The sequence below is a fragment of the Odontomachus brunneus genome, unplaced genomic scaffold (genome assembly GCF_010583005.1).
Source record: "Odontomachus brunneus isolate Ranch 3 - 2012 unplaced genomic scaffold, Obru_v1 Obru_scaffold_215, whole genome shotgun sequence".
Classification (NCBI taxonomy): domain Eukaryota; kingdom Metazoa; phylum Arthropoda; class Insecta; order Hymenoptera; family Formicidae; genus Odontomachus; species Odontomachus brunneus.
Window position 1 is genome coordinate 68,012 of NW_022639665.1, and position 17,460 is coordinate 85,471.

At 41.6% G+C, this 17,460-nt stretch overlaps 1 protein-coding gene and 1 pseudogene across 45 annotated transcripts in view; both read right to left on the minus strand.

The window, feature by feature from the left end:
• Window positions 1-368: 368 nt before the first annotated feature.
• LOC116852334 lies at window positions 369-3,807 on the minus strand (annotated as a pseudogene).
• Window positions 3,808-5,877: 2,070 nt separating this feature from the next.
• The window catches only part of LOC116852327 (microtubule-actin cross-linking factor 1), a 111,161-nt gene continuing 99,578 nt past the window's right edge, over window positions 5,878-17,460 (minus strand). For 28 of the 45 annotated variants that reach the window (XM_032832568.1, XM_032832573.1, XM_032832572.1 and 25 more), the window contains 9 exons: window positions 16,893-16,955; window positions 14,813-14,964; window positions 11,322-11,481; window positions 10,949-11,080; window positions 10,647-10,827; window positions 10,017-10,079; window positions 9,480-9,599; window positions 9,079-9,138; window positions 5,878-8,892 (listed from right to left, as the gene is read on the minus strand). In XM_032832568.1, the coding sequence (XP_032688459.1) occupies window positions 8,730-8,892; window positions 9,079-9,138; window positions 9,480-9,599; window positions 10,017-10,079; window positions 10,647-10,827; window positions 10,949-11,080; window positions 11,322-11,481; window positions 14,813-14,964; window positions 16,893-16,955 (1,094 nt within the window). In that variant the 3' untranslated portion in view covers window positions 5,878-8,729. Of the gene's footprint in view, window positions 8,893-9,078; window positions 9,139-9,479; window positions 9,600-10,016; window positions 10,080-10,646; window positions 10,828-10,948; window positions 11,081-11,321; window positions 11,482-13,600; window positions 13,708-14,812; window positions 14,965-16,892; window positions 16,956-17,460 lie in introns of all 45 variants that reach the window. The other 17 variants (XM_032832580.1, XM_032832581.1, XM_032832550.1 and 14 more) reach the window with 10 other exon arrangements.

The following is a 17,460-nucleotide window of genomic DNA, read 5'->3' on the forward strand; positions in this document are numbered from 1 at the left end:
CGGAACGCCCGGAAATCCTTTGGTCGTGCCATTAACGGTGATTTCTCCTAAGCCCCGCCGCAACCTCTTCCACCCCGCATTCTCTCGTCGATGTCAACTCCATTTCGACTCATCAAGCCGTCATTCATCGATCACACGGCTCTCTTCGCGCTCTTGTATCAAAGCCCCGCGTTTACGCCATTTCGACGCTGCGACATTTCTTCAATTTCTACGTCGGCAGAAGTACCCTAATTCTCCCTCACTTATACACTTATATCATGTACATATTAATAATAATATATTACATATTAATCTAATTTATAAGTGAAAATTTGATTGGATAATAAAGCTCACCAAAAAGGACTAAAATACTAAAAATCCTCAATAAATAATCCTTTCCGAGATACTCAGCTTTTTATTTTATGTATAAGCTATGTTCGTTGTACGATTACATATATAAAGTTGAAGGTATCAATAACTTACAAATAGATGTTTCAGTAGATGTCATTAGACGTATAATTTGAAATGCGACGGTTAGGTGGAGGCGAGATGTACGCGCGTAAGGAGATCGTGACGTGCTAGGACGGACAGAGTGTTTCCGATGTTACATGATAAAGGAAAGCCGAGTAGTGTCGATCGAGCTCGAATTATACGCTGCATAATGTTGTCTAATGAATCTTTACGACACTGCCACTGCCATAACTGTCTGCGACAACAGTCTGCGTACCATAGATAGATCCCGATCTACCGAGCCCCAAGCCCACTCCCAGATCTACCAGTCCCGAATTCGCGGCGACAACGTTGGTGGCGGCCAAGGTAGATCCTGAGATGAACGGCTGCCTCATCAAGGGAGCACTCAAGACAGTCGCCTGTATAATTAAGTCACGTGCGTGATACACGACGCATTTCACGATGGAGCGTCCTCCGCAGGACAAAACAACACTTTGTATACAGGAAGAAAGGATTGATTGAATAAGTATGACAATGGTACAATTAAACATATTTTGATTAAAGGAAGCAGAATTTCCAATCCTTTGAGACAAATTTCAAAGAGTCAATAATTCTTTCCTTCAAATAAAACGCATTTCGTCGTGTCATTGTCATGTTAATTCAACCACTATTTTCTCTTTATGTACGATTGCATGCATCCAATTAGAAATTCATCTTGTAGTCTTGATCAGGTTGATTCTAATCAGTTATCTGGTTTGTACAAGGTGATGTTATCAGGTTTAATTATTATAATAAGTTCTTAATTATTAACAATTCTTATTAATAGACACCTGATTGCAGCGTTGGATTACATGACTTATCAGGATAATATAAACCAGATTGCATAATATAATTGATTACAGTTAACCTGCCCAGGATCATAGGATGCATTTCTAATCGAGTACTCATATATTATGTAAAGAGTTCGGGGTATCAATAACTTATAAGCGATGCTTCAGTGGATATCACTAAATACGTTATTTTTAATTTTAAATACGACGAGATGCACGCGCGTAAGTAGATCGTGACATACTATAGCGAACAGAGCGTCGCTGCAGCACGGCGCCACATTTTCAGCCGCAAAACTTTAAGCTTCCTGATCCCTCATCGTGGAACTTTCGATTAATAACATCAAAAGCGAGAAAACAAAAAGCCCAAAATGTTTGCAAAAGGATATGTCCGTAAAGTTTACTGAGCACATTCGTGAATTCCAAGAAGTTTCCTTCTGTTCCAACAATCATTGAATAACCGTAAAACTCCTGTGAGAAACATGCAATTTTTCTTTTTAACTTACCTCGTCTCATGATTTTGCCACGTTAACGGCTATTTGTTGATTGTTAGACTTTGAGAGAAACATTTTTGCGGAAAATTTTGCAAATATATTGAATCGACCACAAGTGTCACTTTATGCAACCTTTCATTTCAACGTATTCCGCAAGAATTTTGGGTACATACATCTTCTCGCTCTTCTGACGTCATTAATCAAAATGACGTTTCAACCAAAAGGTTGAAACGTGCGACTCAACATGTACAAGATTATCGTCAATATATCATATTTCTCGGACGAATTAGGAATCAATCTCAAAGCTGCCGTCCCTTTGACGCAAATGCCTCGGCATTAATAATTCTTTTAGCGCGGCGAAATGGGCCCGGTATAGAATTGTCGTCGTCGAGGAAAAATCGACTGGAAATTGCGAGCAAAAAGTCCCGCGGTAGATCTCTCATTCGGAGACTAATGGACCGAGGGGAAAAAGCGTCGCGCTCTAAAGTAACTGGATTACCAACCTGCGGGCGAACTGCAACAGCAGCCGGCGCAGCTGCGGCGATCACGGACGGCGCTACGACGGCGGGTCGTATCGTAGCAGCGGCGAGCGGTCCAGCTGCGACAGCAGCGGTCTTAACCGTGATGCTAGGATCCCGCTGTACGACCGCGTTAAAACCGTTGATGGGATCGGCCGCGTAGGAGACGACGCGACGGCCGCCGTCGGGCTCGATTAAGCTGTAACTTCCCTGGACTACGTCCCCGTTGCGAGTTTCCTCCTGCGCCTTGTTGTCGCCTTGAAAAGTTCGCGTTTATATAATACTCGGGGCCGAGTTTCACGTCGCGTCGCATTCCCGAGGATGCTCGTTCATTGTTTCAACGGGGTTTTCATTTAACTTCCGAGTAGAGATAGTTTCGCCCCTGAATCCTAATTCGATAGAAATCCGAGAGACAGACAGGCGTGGCCGAGACGTGAGGTATCGACGGGAACTCGTTCCAAGAATTTGGAAGCATTTTCGTTTAACTTTAATTATCATGATAATTATCGTTTTTCTCTTAATTATCATGGCCTTCCGCGAATCTACATTGTAACTTTCGCCTCAATGAAAAGTTTCAGCCAAGGCAAAGCTAGCTATCGTTTTCGTCGTAATATCTGATTGCAATAGCTAAGAAAAGTGTTTGTGCAAGCGTAAGTGCACATGTCTTAATCAACACACACGCTCCGCTTTAGCTAGACGATTCTACGAGATTACCTCGGAAGATTCAATAATTACAATTAAACAATCCGCAATATGTGTGTGAATTATAGAAGAACATACCAGTGAAACCATCTGCCACGCTATAACCGAAACTATATCGAGGATGTGAGTCGTAGTTTTCGGCTCTGATAACCGTTGCAGCTGGCTGTTGCGCGACGGCTACTGCAGCTGCACCCGGGCCAATGATCCCAGCACGGGCGACAGCCAGTAAGGCGGCGAAATAGCCGATAATCTGTGCATCAGGAAGGAAATATCAAATATCATCGGTGTGTGCCAGGTGATTAACTGAAATACGGTTTCAGTTAATATCGTCGTGCCGAATCAGCCGTTGCAACAAGTGCGCGCCGGGCGCGACGCGATGCAACGAAATGAAATGAAATTCCCACGTTCTATAGCGGGTCACGCTGATTACGAATAATATCGCCAATGCAATCTTGCGCGAAAGATATAAGCCGCGAAAGCTTATCAATTGAACAAATACGATTTGATACTTATCGAATTTTTAATTCTGCTCAACTGCACTCGTGCCACAATTATTAACAGAAAAAGATAGAACTGAAAATTGAACGAATCTGAGTAAAACACCAAGACTGCTTTGTTACATAGGCAGAGTATTATGAATTATTAAAAACGCGAGAATTATTTCAGTGCGTTATAATATCGTGATAATAGTCGCGAAAAATACGTGAAGAATTTCTAGCTGTTTACATAGAAGCGACAAGTGATAGAATACGGAATATTACTTTGTAAGTCATGATGATCACAGCCGTTGGTATATATCTCTGTACTCGTGAATGACTGCATGCTTTGCGGCGGAGACGTTAGATTTTATACCATTCGAGTTGGACCGTCCCCGCCCTATGAAGAGTATTACATCTGTGTATCTTGCACCCTTCTCTCCCCCGTTCTCATCGAGAGGCCGGTACATGCATCACTATGTGGATTATAGATAAACTGTGACACGCACGAACGTCAAAGTGAAGCCCGATGTACACGTGATATTGCACGCTGATGAAAATTCCAAGAGCTACGTGAACCGAAGAGTATAAATATCTGATAAAAAACGAAGCTTTCTGTTTAATTTAAAATCCTCTCGCAAGAGCTAATATTTCCTCGGCAAAATTAAAATCATATGTGGAATTTTTGCCGCGCTGGTTGAATTTTTACGCTTTATTTGTCTTTAGTATACCGGCGTTATTTTAAAGAATAATAACTAAATGTCGATAATCAAACCAATGAAAATATTGCAACATATAAAACGAGTAATCTGGATCTGCAAATCCTCATATTTTCAAGAAAAAATTTCGTAATTTTTTTAATCCATATAAATAACGACCCAAATTGCAAAAATGTTGTATCAAGAGAATCAATCAGAGACAAATTATCCAAGTCGGTAATGCTGAAGCTTGTATAATTTATAACATGTTAAGAGGCTCTTGTATCTTCGCCGCGGCCATTTTGATTAATGACGTTAGAAGAGCCAGAAAATGTGTGCCCAAAATTCTTGCCAAGAATTCGTCAAAATAACAGATTATGTCCATAAAATGACACTTGTGATCGGTTGAGCATATTTGTAATATATTCCGTAAACTTTCCTCCTACTGCAAAAAAAATCAAAGTCTTAAAATAAATTAACTTACAATAACCTTAAAATCATGAGAAAACGTAGATTCAAAGGAAAGATCGCATGTCATATGATTTATTAATTGTTAGAACAAAAGAAATCTTTCACAAATGTGCTAAACGGATTTCAAAGAGGTCACTTTATGTATTCTTTTATTTCACGGATATGTATTCTTTTATTTCACGGATTTCAAAGAGGTCACTTTATGTATTCTTTTATTTCAGAGTATTTCACGAGAATTTTAGATATGTGTTTTCTCGCTGCTGACGTCATAATCGAGAGTTCCGCGACGAGGGACCAGGAGCCTTAAACTCAAGTCGTGACAAATGATCGTCTCATGCCGTGAATATTTTAATAGGACCGCGAAGGTCTCGTAGCTGCCAACAGCCGGTTGACCTGTAACTATACACCCGATCAAGTCGAGGGTCGAGGGAGTCAAAGTTACGGATCGCCGAAGAGGGCGATCGTATGTTCTACGATGCTGATGTAAGGTAATAATTGATGTCATTGCAACATTGAGTAATAAAATTTCATCCGTATAAGCCGAGACTCGTCGGGCGGATAGACGAACTTTTGATCAAACGCCGGTATGTTTGCTTCATGTAGGTCAAGTAAGTCTAGTAGAGTAACTCGAGGATCCACTCGGAGTCGTATGTTCACACGCCAGTAACTCTACCTGCGCTAATCCACGTGTATATGGCCATACACGCGCGCGGTATTGAGTACGTTCGACCACGTTCTCGTTGCGGAGGCGATTGGTGGCCGTCGTCCGCTGGAAGGGATTTCGTGTTCCCGATATAAGGAGGGTCGAAATTGTATTCGCCGACATTGTGTCCAACGAGGAACGACTGGCCATCGTAGCCACGACGGTGGCTGCGAAGCAACTGCGCGAGCGATTTGTCCGTTTCAGCTGCGCTACATTTTCTCCTCCTGGAACGATACCCCGATATAGTACGGGTAGTATCTTACGAATAATCCGTTCAACGTCGCGTATACCCTCGTGGGAATATTTTCACGATATCGTCGTCTCTCGTCGGATTTCTCGTCAGCAGAAGTTGCAAAATTGTTGGAACAAGCTTTCACCCGCAACGCCCGTGATGCATAGATTACAATCAGAGTACGACATATTTGTCACATCGAAATGCACCGCGCATTGCCACGTCGCACTTCTCTTTTCTTATCACGAGCTCCGAACATAACTAATGTAACGTGATTGAAACGGAGGGGGAAAGGTGCGGGTGGCAGAGAGAACACGACACAGAGCATTATGGTAGAGAAACATCACTTTGATACTTTACACATCCTTTGACAACGTGATTTTCTCTCTCTCTCTCTCTCTCTCTTTCTTTTTCTCTCACACATCATGCACACACACGCACGAGACACATACACCACCGATATACGTATATTCCTGTTGTTTCTCGTTCTCGGGCTTCAGCAGAAACGCATTTATACCAGCTACAACAACGATCAACAGCCAATTCAAGCGCGCGGTTACGCATGTCAAGAAGGATAAGTCCGGAGCGTTATAAAAATTGCGGCAGAAATCGTTCCAACTATTCCCCTGCGTGGGACGTATCCTCTCGTATAAATTACATGTCTATTACAGACCACGCGCATCGGAGCACCATGCCGAAAGATACTTCGTAAGCCTTATCAGCGGAGCATGCACAAAGCTGTCGGCTCTTCCACACCGAATTCTCCCGAAACCTATCGGCTTGATATATTACACATCGCGTCTGTAAATTGACACTGGAGGATCGGAGCTGACGTATTATTCCCGTTCGGGAAAACCCTATCAGTATCGCTATGTGGCTAAGTAGCTATGTTTAACCCTGGAACACACGCAGACGACGAGCACACATTGTCCCACATGTGGTATGTGTTCTCCTTTCGATGTTTCGCTCTCGACGGTGAAATCAGGACTTGCATGCAGTGAGCTCCGGTCGCTTTGCTTGTGGTCTCGCGCTTTCGACGAACGTCACGAAAATATAAAGCACGCACCGGTGATTTATTTGAGGAAATTTCATAACCGATATCTCAACGAGAGCACGGTAGGTAACGCGCGGCAACACGCCCACTCGTCTTCTTTTTTCAGACGCGGCCGCTCGAGGGTTAATTTAGGCATTGACCGGGAGAACACGTAAGCAATCGATAGGATTCCTTTTCACCGCGAAAACCGCGATTTCGATTAGAAAATACGATCGTGAAGAGAAGAACATGCGCACGCGTGTACGAGTCACACAACATTGTTGCGCCAATGTTATATTTACATTCTTTTTACATTTACATAGTGTGCAACAGTCGCCACGGAAATAAAAAATAGAAAAGAAATGGGTCGAGAATATATTTTCTTTTTTGCTTTCTTATGCGTGTGCGTGTGTCTGTTATATTTCTCTTTACCACTACGTCATCATCATCATTTTCATAATGATAATTGTTATTAGCATCGATAGAGCACTTCTCGGTAAGTGAAAAAAAGAAACAAAAATTGAGAAGTTGTTAATAGATTAATCGCATTACGTAATATTTATAAACAGGCAGCGAGTCACGTCGTTACATTAATCGCATCTAAAAGTATATGTATATATATAATGTGTGTAAAAAAAAATATGGAAATGTCTTTTTTCAGAGTTTTGTTTTTTATCCACCCGTCACCTAACAGGCCACTTTGCGCAAAGGAATATATTTTACTGAATTATTCACAAGTGTAACTCCTTTTAATATATCAATGCTGTTAGGTATGTCTCCCCCCTCCCCCGCTACTCAAAACCTTAAATCTCTCGTTCGCAATATCGATATACGCATCGAATCGCAAACGCGTAACAAAAGCGAACCGCGCATTAAATTTGTGCGTAGTCATAAACTAGATTTGATTACAATCTCGCAATTTCTTCACAAAAATTGCTAAAAATATTCCGTTTCGCAAAAAAAACATAAATAGGCCTAAATTATGTTTTTTACCTTGAAAAAATTCCATAATTAATTATGATTCATGCTATCCCTTTCTTTTACATGCTTCATGAATATAACATTTTCTTTACTACATAATCGTATAACTTTAAAATTAAAACTTTAAAATAAAATAAAAATCTATATCTAATATTAATAATGCTCTTATACGCATGAATCAAATATATATGGTATAATTTGCGAAACGGTAAATGTATAGAAATTAATGTCGGATTATAATTCGTAAAGAACACAATATTTCTCCACTTTTTCTCAACAAATGCGCGTTAGACACGTTAATGACTAACACATAAATCAAGCAGAAAATATTAAATAAATTAATATGTGATTGAGTATACATATAGCTGAAATATTTAGCTCAAAAATTGTATCGAGAAAACCCTCGATGTTTACGCGATGTATAAAATACGCAATAGCATGCGCGCGACAGATGAGCGAACTATGCTAAATTATAAAAGTAATTACAGGCATATCTAATCATATTTCAAACATAAGCGTAATTATAATACATATAATGCTGATCCTTTTATGCTAAAACTTTTTTTTTTTTAGTAGTATTGTCCTTATCGAGAGAAGCGGCGAGGACACGTCAGATACCTCGTCGGAATATTTTCAGTTACGGAGCATTACCCTGCACTCTTTTTCGGTAATACTTAGGTTAAGATATTCATAATAACAATAATTTATTTCGCCGTTATGCGTTATATTATAGACTATGAAGGTAAACGCTTTTCAAGCACTTTCTAACGAGCACGAAATAAATAAACTTCCCCAACTGTTCACATAATCCCTTATTCTAAAGAGAGTATCAAATACTCACATTGGTATCCGGAAATTTAATGGCATTCCGTACTTGGCGGAACTCAGAAATGATAAAAAAAGCCGTGTCGTAATTTATAGATTCGTCATTTGCCTCCAAATGAAATCTGGTCGATTTAGCATATCATCCACATATTACATCCACTCCTGTTTCTCTTTCTCTCCCCTTGATAATGCAACATAACAACTATATATTCATATGTTCCCTGTAATACCCATGCAATCTTCCTTAAGTCTGCGACGGGGACGTTTTATATTTATTTTCTCGTTTTGATATATAGTAACGCGGGTTTTACAAGCTATGTGTTTATCCGTTAATAAGCTATTACAATCGGAACGGCGCGCGTTGTTCAATTGGCGTGGGCTTTCCTTTCCTCGCGCTCGAAGCGGTGCCCGACACGGACGTGTCGGATGCTCCGGAGGGTTTCCTCGATAATTTCGAGGACGGCGGCAACGGCGTGCTAGATCCACTGGACGGTGTGCGTACCCTGAAACACACGATCGTCGCGTATATGAGCGGACGCGCACGCGTAATTCGTACGTTTACCTTCCAGCACATATTTTGAAGCCGTTCAAAGTGCAAAACGGTACTGATACACCTTTCCTTAGCGAAATTTTCAGCGAACGAGCCAAGAAAAGGGAAGTGATAAATGATAATTAATACTGATGTTTACCTAGTTTGTTTAACGGCTGATGGTATGTTAGTCGCTGAATTTGTACACACGGAACTGCTCCTGGCATCGTGAAAGAAAACGTTGTTAGTTAAAAGGTTTAAGAACTAACAAGGATTGCAATCACGCAAACGTATTAAGGAAGCAACGCAATAGAGGACAAGATCAAAGTAGGAATACACAAAAGTACTGCTTTCGTCAAATGTACCAAAAAAGCAAAAGCCGACATGACAAATTAGTTTCTAATGGAAGTCTTCGTGCCGGTCATATTGGTATCAAATGTGAGGAGCACACAATATTCGAAGAAGGCCAAACCAAACATACGACGAGTGTAAGGAAAGAGAAAACGAATGTGAGAAAGAAAGAAACGGGTTACGTATGTAAAAGCGCAAGTCCAGCCATACCCAGTGGAATCAGTAGAGATCGTAGAATGGTTGCTTTGGGTTGAATGAGTCGACATATTGCTGGTGGTCGACTGAGGAGATTTTATATCCACCCCCACATATACGGGTATCCTAGAGCGGCTAAGGCATTACCATCGAAACGGAGTTATTTGATTGCACGAACAGTACACCGTGTTACATGAGTACGAGAATGAAATCTGTTACCACGCGAGAGTTGCATCGACAAAGAGAGAATAAAAAAAAAAAGTGAATATGGTCGACTCCCAACAAAAGCTGAGGGGGAATAATGATAGTAAAGAAACAAGCTTAAATATGCCTGAAATGTGTCACTGTCACCACGACCACAAGATGACCGTTTACAAAAGCGATTCCCTGCACCATAAAACGTTCCGCAGCGTTCTGTATTGCGCTTTGCCATTTGCTTGGTTATTTCTGCAATTTTCACTTATTACAAGACAGAACGCATAACGAAAGCCGCGGAATCGCTTCCTCCGAGCCAGTTTTACGCGAAAATGCCGATTCGTTAATCTGCTTTACCTGATCGGTGTTCCGACACCAGTCAGGGTTGGAATGCTCGAAGCTCTATGGATTGAGCCAAACCTAAAAAATGTTGTTAACCAGATCCGTTAATGATTATTGAGAAATTATCAATCGATCGGTTAGTCGCGAAAAATTTTCTGCGGTTAACACGAAATGTAGTGGTAAGGCGGCTCGATCGATCGATATGTGATAACGTCGCGTGTTCCGAGTCCGTCGAATTTTGTTTCTTCAAATTCCTTCATAATCTAACACCTTGATGATACTTGATATTGTAGTGCGTGTGAATCGCAAATCGTAGAGTCTCTCGATAAACAAAATGCAAAAAAAGAAAATAAACAGAACAGAAAAGAGGGAAAAGTCATTCAGTGAATAAATAAATAAAAAAGAAAAGGAGCCATCAATTCACGGAAAACGAACATATCGAACATTCCTCGAACTATCGCAATCAATTCGACGTGAGAGATAAGATGCTACTGCTCGATTATTCGTTAATCTATGCACACGTAACTAGTTATGCATATGTCCTTCTTTACGTACGGCACGCTATAATGCGAGTTAGTGTTCCATGATCTACTTTAAAGTTATGTAGACGGGAAATAACTTAGTGGGTGACTAAAGGCCGCATACCTGGAAGGCACCCCACTTGCGGGGCTAACCAATCCGGTAGGGGTGCGAGGTCGAGAGCTCGAGCCGTTCATCGGAGTCGCGAGCTTCCTGCCGGATATGCTGTTGTGCCTGCTGGACGTCGGAGTATTGCCGGAGCCCACGATGGTCCTTCGTGGAATGCGACTCGGGGTGCACGAATCGTCTGTAACAACACGGAGGAGGAGGTGATTAATTTTTTTTCAGTACACAAATGAACCTTGTAGTATCTACAAAAAAAAATACAGAAGAAAATAAGACGAAAGCTATTCATGAACTATGCGTACCGTCCAATGATTGCGTAGATCCATAACGACTAGGTGGTTTGCTTCCTTGTCTCGACGCAGGTCGGCTGTTCGGCCTACTGGCAGGTCGTGAGGCAGGTCTTGAGGTTGGCCTGCTGGATGGACGGCTACCACCTGTAAGAATCACAACACGCTCGATCGTAAATGATGTCGTATTGATATTCCAATTAGATATTATAATTTAATTATACTAAATATTCCTATTACGTCCAGATTACTATTTAATTGTACCAGACGCTCCTAACACGCCTAGACTAATTAGATTAATTTATAATTAAATTATACATATAACATGCGTTTTCTCACTGATAAATGTTTCATTCTTCAATCAGTTTCATTCTTAAATGAGGCTCACCGGGCGTCACAGTAGATCTGTAAGGCGTGCTGGTTTTCCTAGCGGATATCTTGAAGGAACTTTCGTTGTCGCTAAGGCTGTCCGGCGTGCCGGCGCTCAAGGATGAGCGCGAAGCTCGCGATTGACCCATAGGTACACTGCGAGCGCTGCGTTCTCTTACCTAAGTGACGAAGAAATTCTCTCAATAAAACACACATATGTAAACACAGGCGCGGAAACAGAAAAAAGCCATTGTACATCTAATACATGTCCAATACGGGTATCAGATATAGACATAGAGCTTGTACGGTTTTGTGTTACGCGTTCTCTGCCGCCATAAACAATAAGTAATTAATTTATTATTAACGTAATTGCAAATACACGCTGTGTGCAAGTCACGTCGCGCGCAGTACGCAAGGTTAAAAGCGCTCTTTATGAATGTTCCTCGAAACTATCGAAGAATATCTTTCCGTTTCGATAATTTTCCATGAATGTGTTGGGAACATGTAGCAAAGATGAAACATTCCAAAAATTATCTAAATTAATCAGCTCGAGGTAAACTTTTGACAACTTTGACATAGTAACAGGAAAAACATACAGACGCTCTCTGCAAAACTACCATAATTCTAATTTTCTCGACTACGATCGCTATTAAAACGAAAAAAATAAAACAAAAAAAATGTCGAAAGAATTATTTTTCCGAGGGTTTTACTCGTCACATGGATCCGTAGAGAGACCCGTTGTCGTGAAAAATTTAACAAGCAACTCAAACTTGTGCACAGCCGCGAACTAGTAAAAATAGACCGGTCAGCGGTTTGTTTACGCTCGTCGAAGCGTTGTCACTATCGAGATCTACTGCGAGATTGAAAGAGTATATATAATAAAAATAAAAAAAATAAATAAAAAAATAGAAAAAAATACATAGCTACCACACTCATCAAGATTGTGAGCGAGTGAGTAAGTGAGTGAAGCGAGATGTCATGCGAGAACTTACCAGGAGAAGTTGGGAGAGATACAGTAGCTTATGGTGATTCGAGGTATCCCCGATCAATGCCACTACGCACGCAGCAATACAGGACACGGACATTCGTTATGCATATTCATGTTCAATAAATTAACTACGTATCCACGATGTCCGTTCGCTTCGCCGTACGCGAATAAATGCACGTTCACCCCGGCAAATTATAATTATTATATATGCGATCAAATGCATAATTATATACGCATAATTATTTGCGCGCGGATTCGTCGCTCGAGGTCTGTGTCATCCACACGGACATTTCAAACGAGACGAAAAAAAAAAGAAATCAATGAGCGTTCTCTCTTCATGCTCAGATCGAGACAGGTCGGGTCGATCATTCTCTATCAAGGGGCCAGGGGGTGGTGGGAGTGGCAAGGAAGTTGTTCAGAGGCGTCGAAATAATTCTCTGATACAAAATCAGATGCTCGACGATTAACTAAAGAGAAAACAATTCGATGCGAAAGTGATGCGATGCGGATGATGATGCGACGAGGCGTCCTCTCGTCGTTGTTGCATTCCGCGTTATTATCTACGCAACTTGCGGGGACGTGCTATCGTGAATCTATCACGCACACGGTACGGGGTAACAAATCGGATCTTATACATTCGAGGCACGTGAGATATTCTCGTCATGCGTCTCTGAGGGAAAAAATGGGTAGACGCGGAACGGGAGTGAAATGACCGGATATGTACGATAAAATGCATTAGACGGATCTTCTTTCTTCCTTTTTTTCCTTCGTTCGTTCCGCGTTCCATTTCCACCCATTGCCCTTTACATTATTCAGCTCATCCTCGAATTTGACACGGCTTTTTGTAACATGCATCTCGTCGCGCAATCAATTACGGTTGACGTAAGAGTGGTCGAGACACTTTTGGTTTAGTAGATATAGATAAGATCTACAAGATTCGCTTCTTTCTTCCGTATAAATTCCCATATAAATCAATAATGACAATGTGACAATATACAGTAAAAATGTTCAGAATTTTGCTGTCGCTTCTGCAATTTATATAAGAATTTATACGATGTTTCTCTGTTCAATTAAATTATGAATAGACGGAAGACTAGCAGAGAGGAAGAAAAGGAGACTCAAAAGCAAGGCACAAAAAACGACACTCCATGAAAACGCATATCATACTCCCGATCGACTCGCATTCGAAGCGAGTCGTGAGTTAAATGTGTCGTAGCCGCACTCCAAAAGAAAAACCCAAACTCGAATGTGTCAACGTACAACAGCACACCGAACGACAATAGAAAATCTGAGAAAATCTGCTTATTTACCCAATGGTAAGAGGGTGCGTGCATGTGAAGGGGATACGAGCACGGGAGGTCCTCCTTTTGCCTCAAATTCTCAAATATCGGCATCAGCTGGCTCATAAACTCCTCCGCTACACCACAAACGAAAATCTTTAGCTTCCTCGCGCGATCACGGCGATCCTGCGGTTTTATCGGGAGAGACTGGCTCTTCTCAACGAGAGCACAGGGTATCTCCGAAAGGAACACAGCTACCCCTTTGTATTGTCTCTACGCTAAAATAAACCGCCGATCGATTCGCAAAATTGTGTGAAACCGTGCCTCCACGATCCACAGTGCGGCAATTTTCTCGATAAAATTCCTAGGTTCTCTGAGGGATGGGTGGTCGGTATGGAGGCAGGAAATGTGACTTCCCTTTCGCCGTTGCGAAACGACCAGGATGGAGAGGAGTCGCGGACAAAGTGGGCAAAAACATCTACGAAATCGCATCTCCTGAGGTTGTGGGCGAAGAGCTCGGGCCGCGGACACGACCGGGTCCGGGTCTTATTAATTTACACGCGAGTCGTGTGTGCGCCGATGGTCGAAGCGCGCTTTTTGCACGCGACCAATCGACCGATGATGAGAATAGACAAGCATTATCTACGTTATCTAGCTGGCTACGTGTCCAATACAACGCAACTGCCTGCGAAACTGCCATGCTCATGCGGAAGTCATCAAACGACCAGGCTGGACGGGGTTTCGGAAGAGTGTGTTCGTGTACTTACGCATATCATCGTCGACGACGACGTCGGTGGAGTGAGAGGTAGAATCCGGGTAAACGTGTAACGTGCAATTCAACTTTCCCAATGCGACTTTCCACATAGTGACACTTGAGATCTAATACACCGACTCGACCGCGTCGGGCTCATGAATATTCTACGATTTTACTAATTGACGATTTGCTAATTAACGGCAGAGAAATAAAGGGTTCCGCGGGGAATGAATACCGTACGTGCTGTGACGTTCGTACACGGGACGTTTCGGGAGACGTTTGCGTCGAATTGCGATTCACCGTGGAACACACAGTCGACGATGATTCGACGCGAAGCTCGCGAAACATCCCAGTGTGCGACTCGAGTAGAGCGTTATAACAGGAGATAGCCAGAGCGCACAACCGACAGATCGTGAGCGCGAATTCGCGACTTGCGGCTCTCGCGTTCACCTCAGCCGGCGCGAGTTGCGCGACGGTGACCTTCTTACCTTGGTGATCGGTCCGGCATTGGTGGAGGACATTTGCGTACGCTGCAACGTCGAGGTCGGGCTCGGCTTGGATCGGAAGGCCGTCATAGTCTGGCTAACACCATCCGCCAGTATGAATTGCTCCCGCAGCTCGATATTCGTTCTTCCCTTGGCTACAGTGTGTTGCGTGCACGCGGTTAAGGGAAAAGGCGTTCGGGGACGCGGGGTCATGAGAGGAGGTGCCAGAGAGAGATTGTTATTTGTACAGAAAATTCAAAGAGAGAAAGAGAGAGAAAGAGAGAAAGATAGAAAGAAGGATAGCGCAAACGTATGATGTCGAGATATGATAACGAACGCGAGAACGGTACCGAGTTTAGATCGAAAGAGACGAAAAACGAAAAATAAAGGAAGCGGAAAAGAGATACATAAATATCGGAACGGCAACATCCGGAACGAGAGTCGTGAGTTGTATGGAGAGTGGAAGGTGTAACGATATATATATATATATATATATATGTATATATATTTTTTACAGATTCACAATATCAAGGCATGCACGTTTTAACAATGAATAGCGGCCGTAATGAATAGGAAAATTACAGTTTCGACAGAACGAAAATGAGAGAGAGAGAGAGAGAGAGAGAGAGAAAGAAAAGGCGAGAGAGCGAAAGAGAGAGAGAGAAAGAGAGATGTTGGTTGTACACGATATGCGTGCGTTTCGAGTGTATGTATATGTGAATGTGTGCGCATACGTGTATGTAGCGTATCCAGGTGTATTTTTGTGTATCATGGAAAAAAAAAGAAAAGACAGCGTATTTAGAATATATAATCGAAACAAATTTCTAATATAATAACTTCAAGCTAATCAGAACAGTTACTCGACAAGCTTTACGTCACTATATATATTCATTGCATAAAAAAGATACAAGAGCCAAAAAGATAAATACGCTATTCTGCCATTGACTCAATTTTATAAGACAATACTGATAATAATGATACTTAGTGCTGAAAGGATTCACGTTATAAAATGTGCGACCGATGAGCGATGTGATCATCTCGAGAACCTTATACATGCTCTCTTTATATAGATAATATAAAAATATATGATTCACCTCGTCATATTGTCGTACATTTCACGATGTAAGCAATTAATTTACACGATATATATCCTTCAAAATTAAAAGCCCTTTGGGAGATTATACTCTTAACCATGCCAAAAAAAAAACCAATTCCGGTTAATATAATATTTCAATGATAAATAGGCTATAGTTACAGGAATGAGGGATTTGATAAGTTTATATGTACAAAAACCCGCCGCGCTTTGTAACGGTAATAAATAATACTAAAATTCACTAAACATGCATTGGTTCACTTCTAACAATTCAGATTTCTACAAAGGAGGAAAAAGCTACCAACAAACCTAAAATAAACAAATAAATAAAGAATGACTCACATCAAATATTAGTACAGGAATAAAGTGTTCACACGGGAAATAATCAGAACCATTACCGGATAGCCCTGCGTTTAATGTGTTAACCATTCACCAAAACCTAAGAAAACTGGAAAACTGTATAACAGGGGAACGAAAGCGTCACGAATGCGACACATACTACGTTCGCAATCCCGTCTCGCAAAAATAAAGGCATTTTTGTTCAACACACGACACTTCAACGAAGAGAGGCAGCACTTGACATTGCGCAACTCACAGCGTCAATTTTACTTACACAAACTGTTTGCCTTGTTCACAAAAAAAAAAAGATAAAAAAAACGATAATTGCCAATATTCCATTGTTTCATATAAATGCAACCGCACAAAGGCACGCATATATAGACGCACTAAACAAAAAAAAAAGAGACAACACTTGAAAAATCAGTCCGAACAAGCGAATAACATCATGCACCATACGTAGGGGATTTCACCTTCATGGTCTATACTATACAACGGTCACCAGAACCTTATCGTAGTTATTGTCGGATACGTCACGTAATAAGTATCCAACGCAACGATGAATTCCAACAAATCCTCATTGACGATCGAGCATACGTTTAATATCGGCGTATAGACCATGAGCGAATTGTGTGCACGTAAAACAGTTCTCACCGAGCGGACACCAACCCTCATGTTGTTCCGGTTTGTTAGGATCCGGTATTGGCATTAGAAAAACTTAACGAGTTAATCACGATTCGAGAGACAGAGTCAATTAGAAGAAAGAGCGAGGTGTAAGTCATGCATTTCGCGCGATTCGAGCAATTTGCGAGTCGCGTTTAGCGGGACGCGTTCGAGAGAAACGTAAAAACGAAAGAGACATCGAAATAAAACAAATAGAAATATTTTGTCGTAGAGATGGACGTATGGATGGAGATGAGAAGGATGTGAGATACGATGGATAGTAAGGGATAGTTATTACGTTAATGTTAGTACATAGTCATCGACACAAGATGTGTTAGATATGCCTACTATAATATTACCTTCTACCTACTATCCGTGAAACCATACTATCCCAGAAAAGGTTTCTCTCACGGAGAGTTAACGGCCAGACGACCGTGAGATCGATACTCCGGAATTTACTAATGACGGAAAGGTGGAGATAGACAGAGAAAGAGAGAGAGAGAGAGAGAGAGAGAGAGAGAGAGAGAGAGAGAGAGAGAGAGAGAGAGAGAAAGAGAGA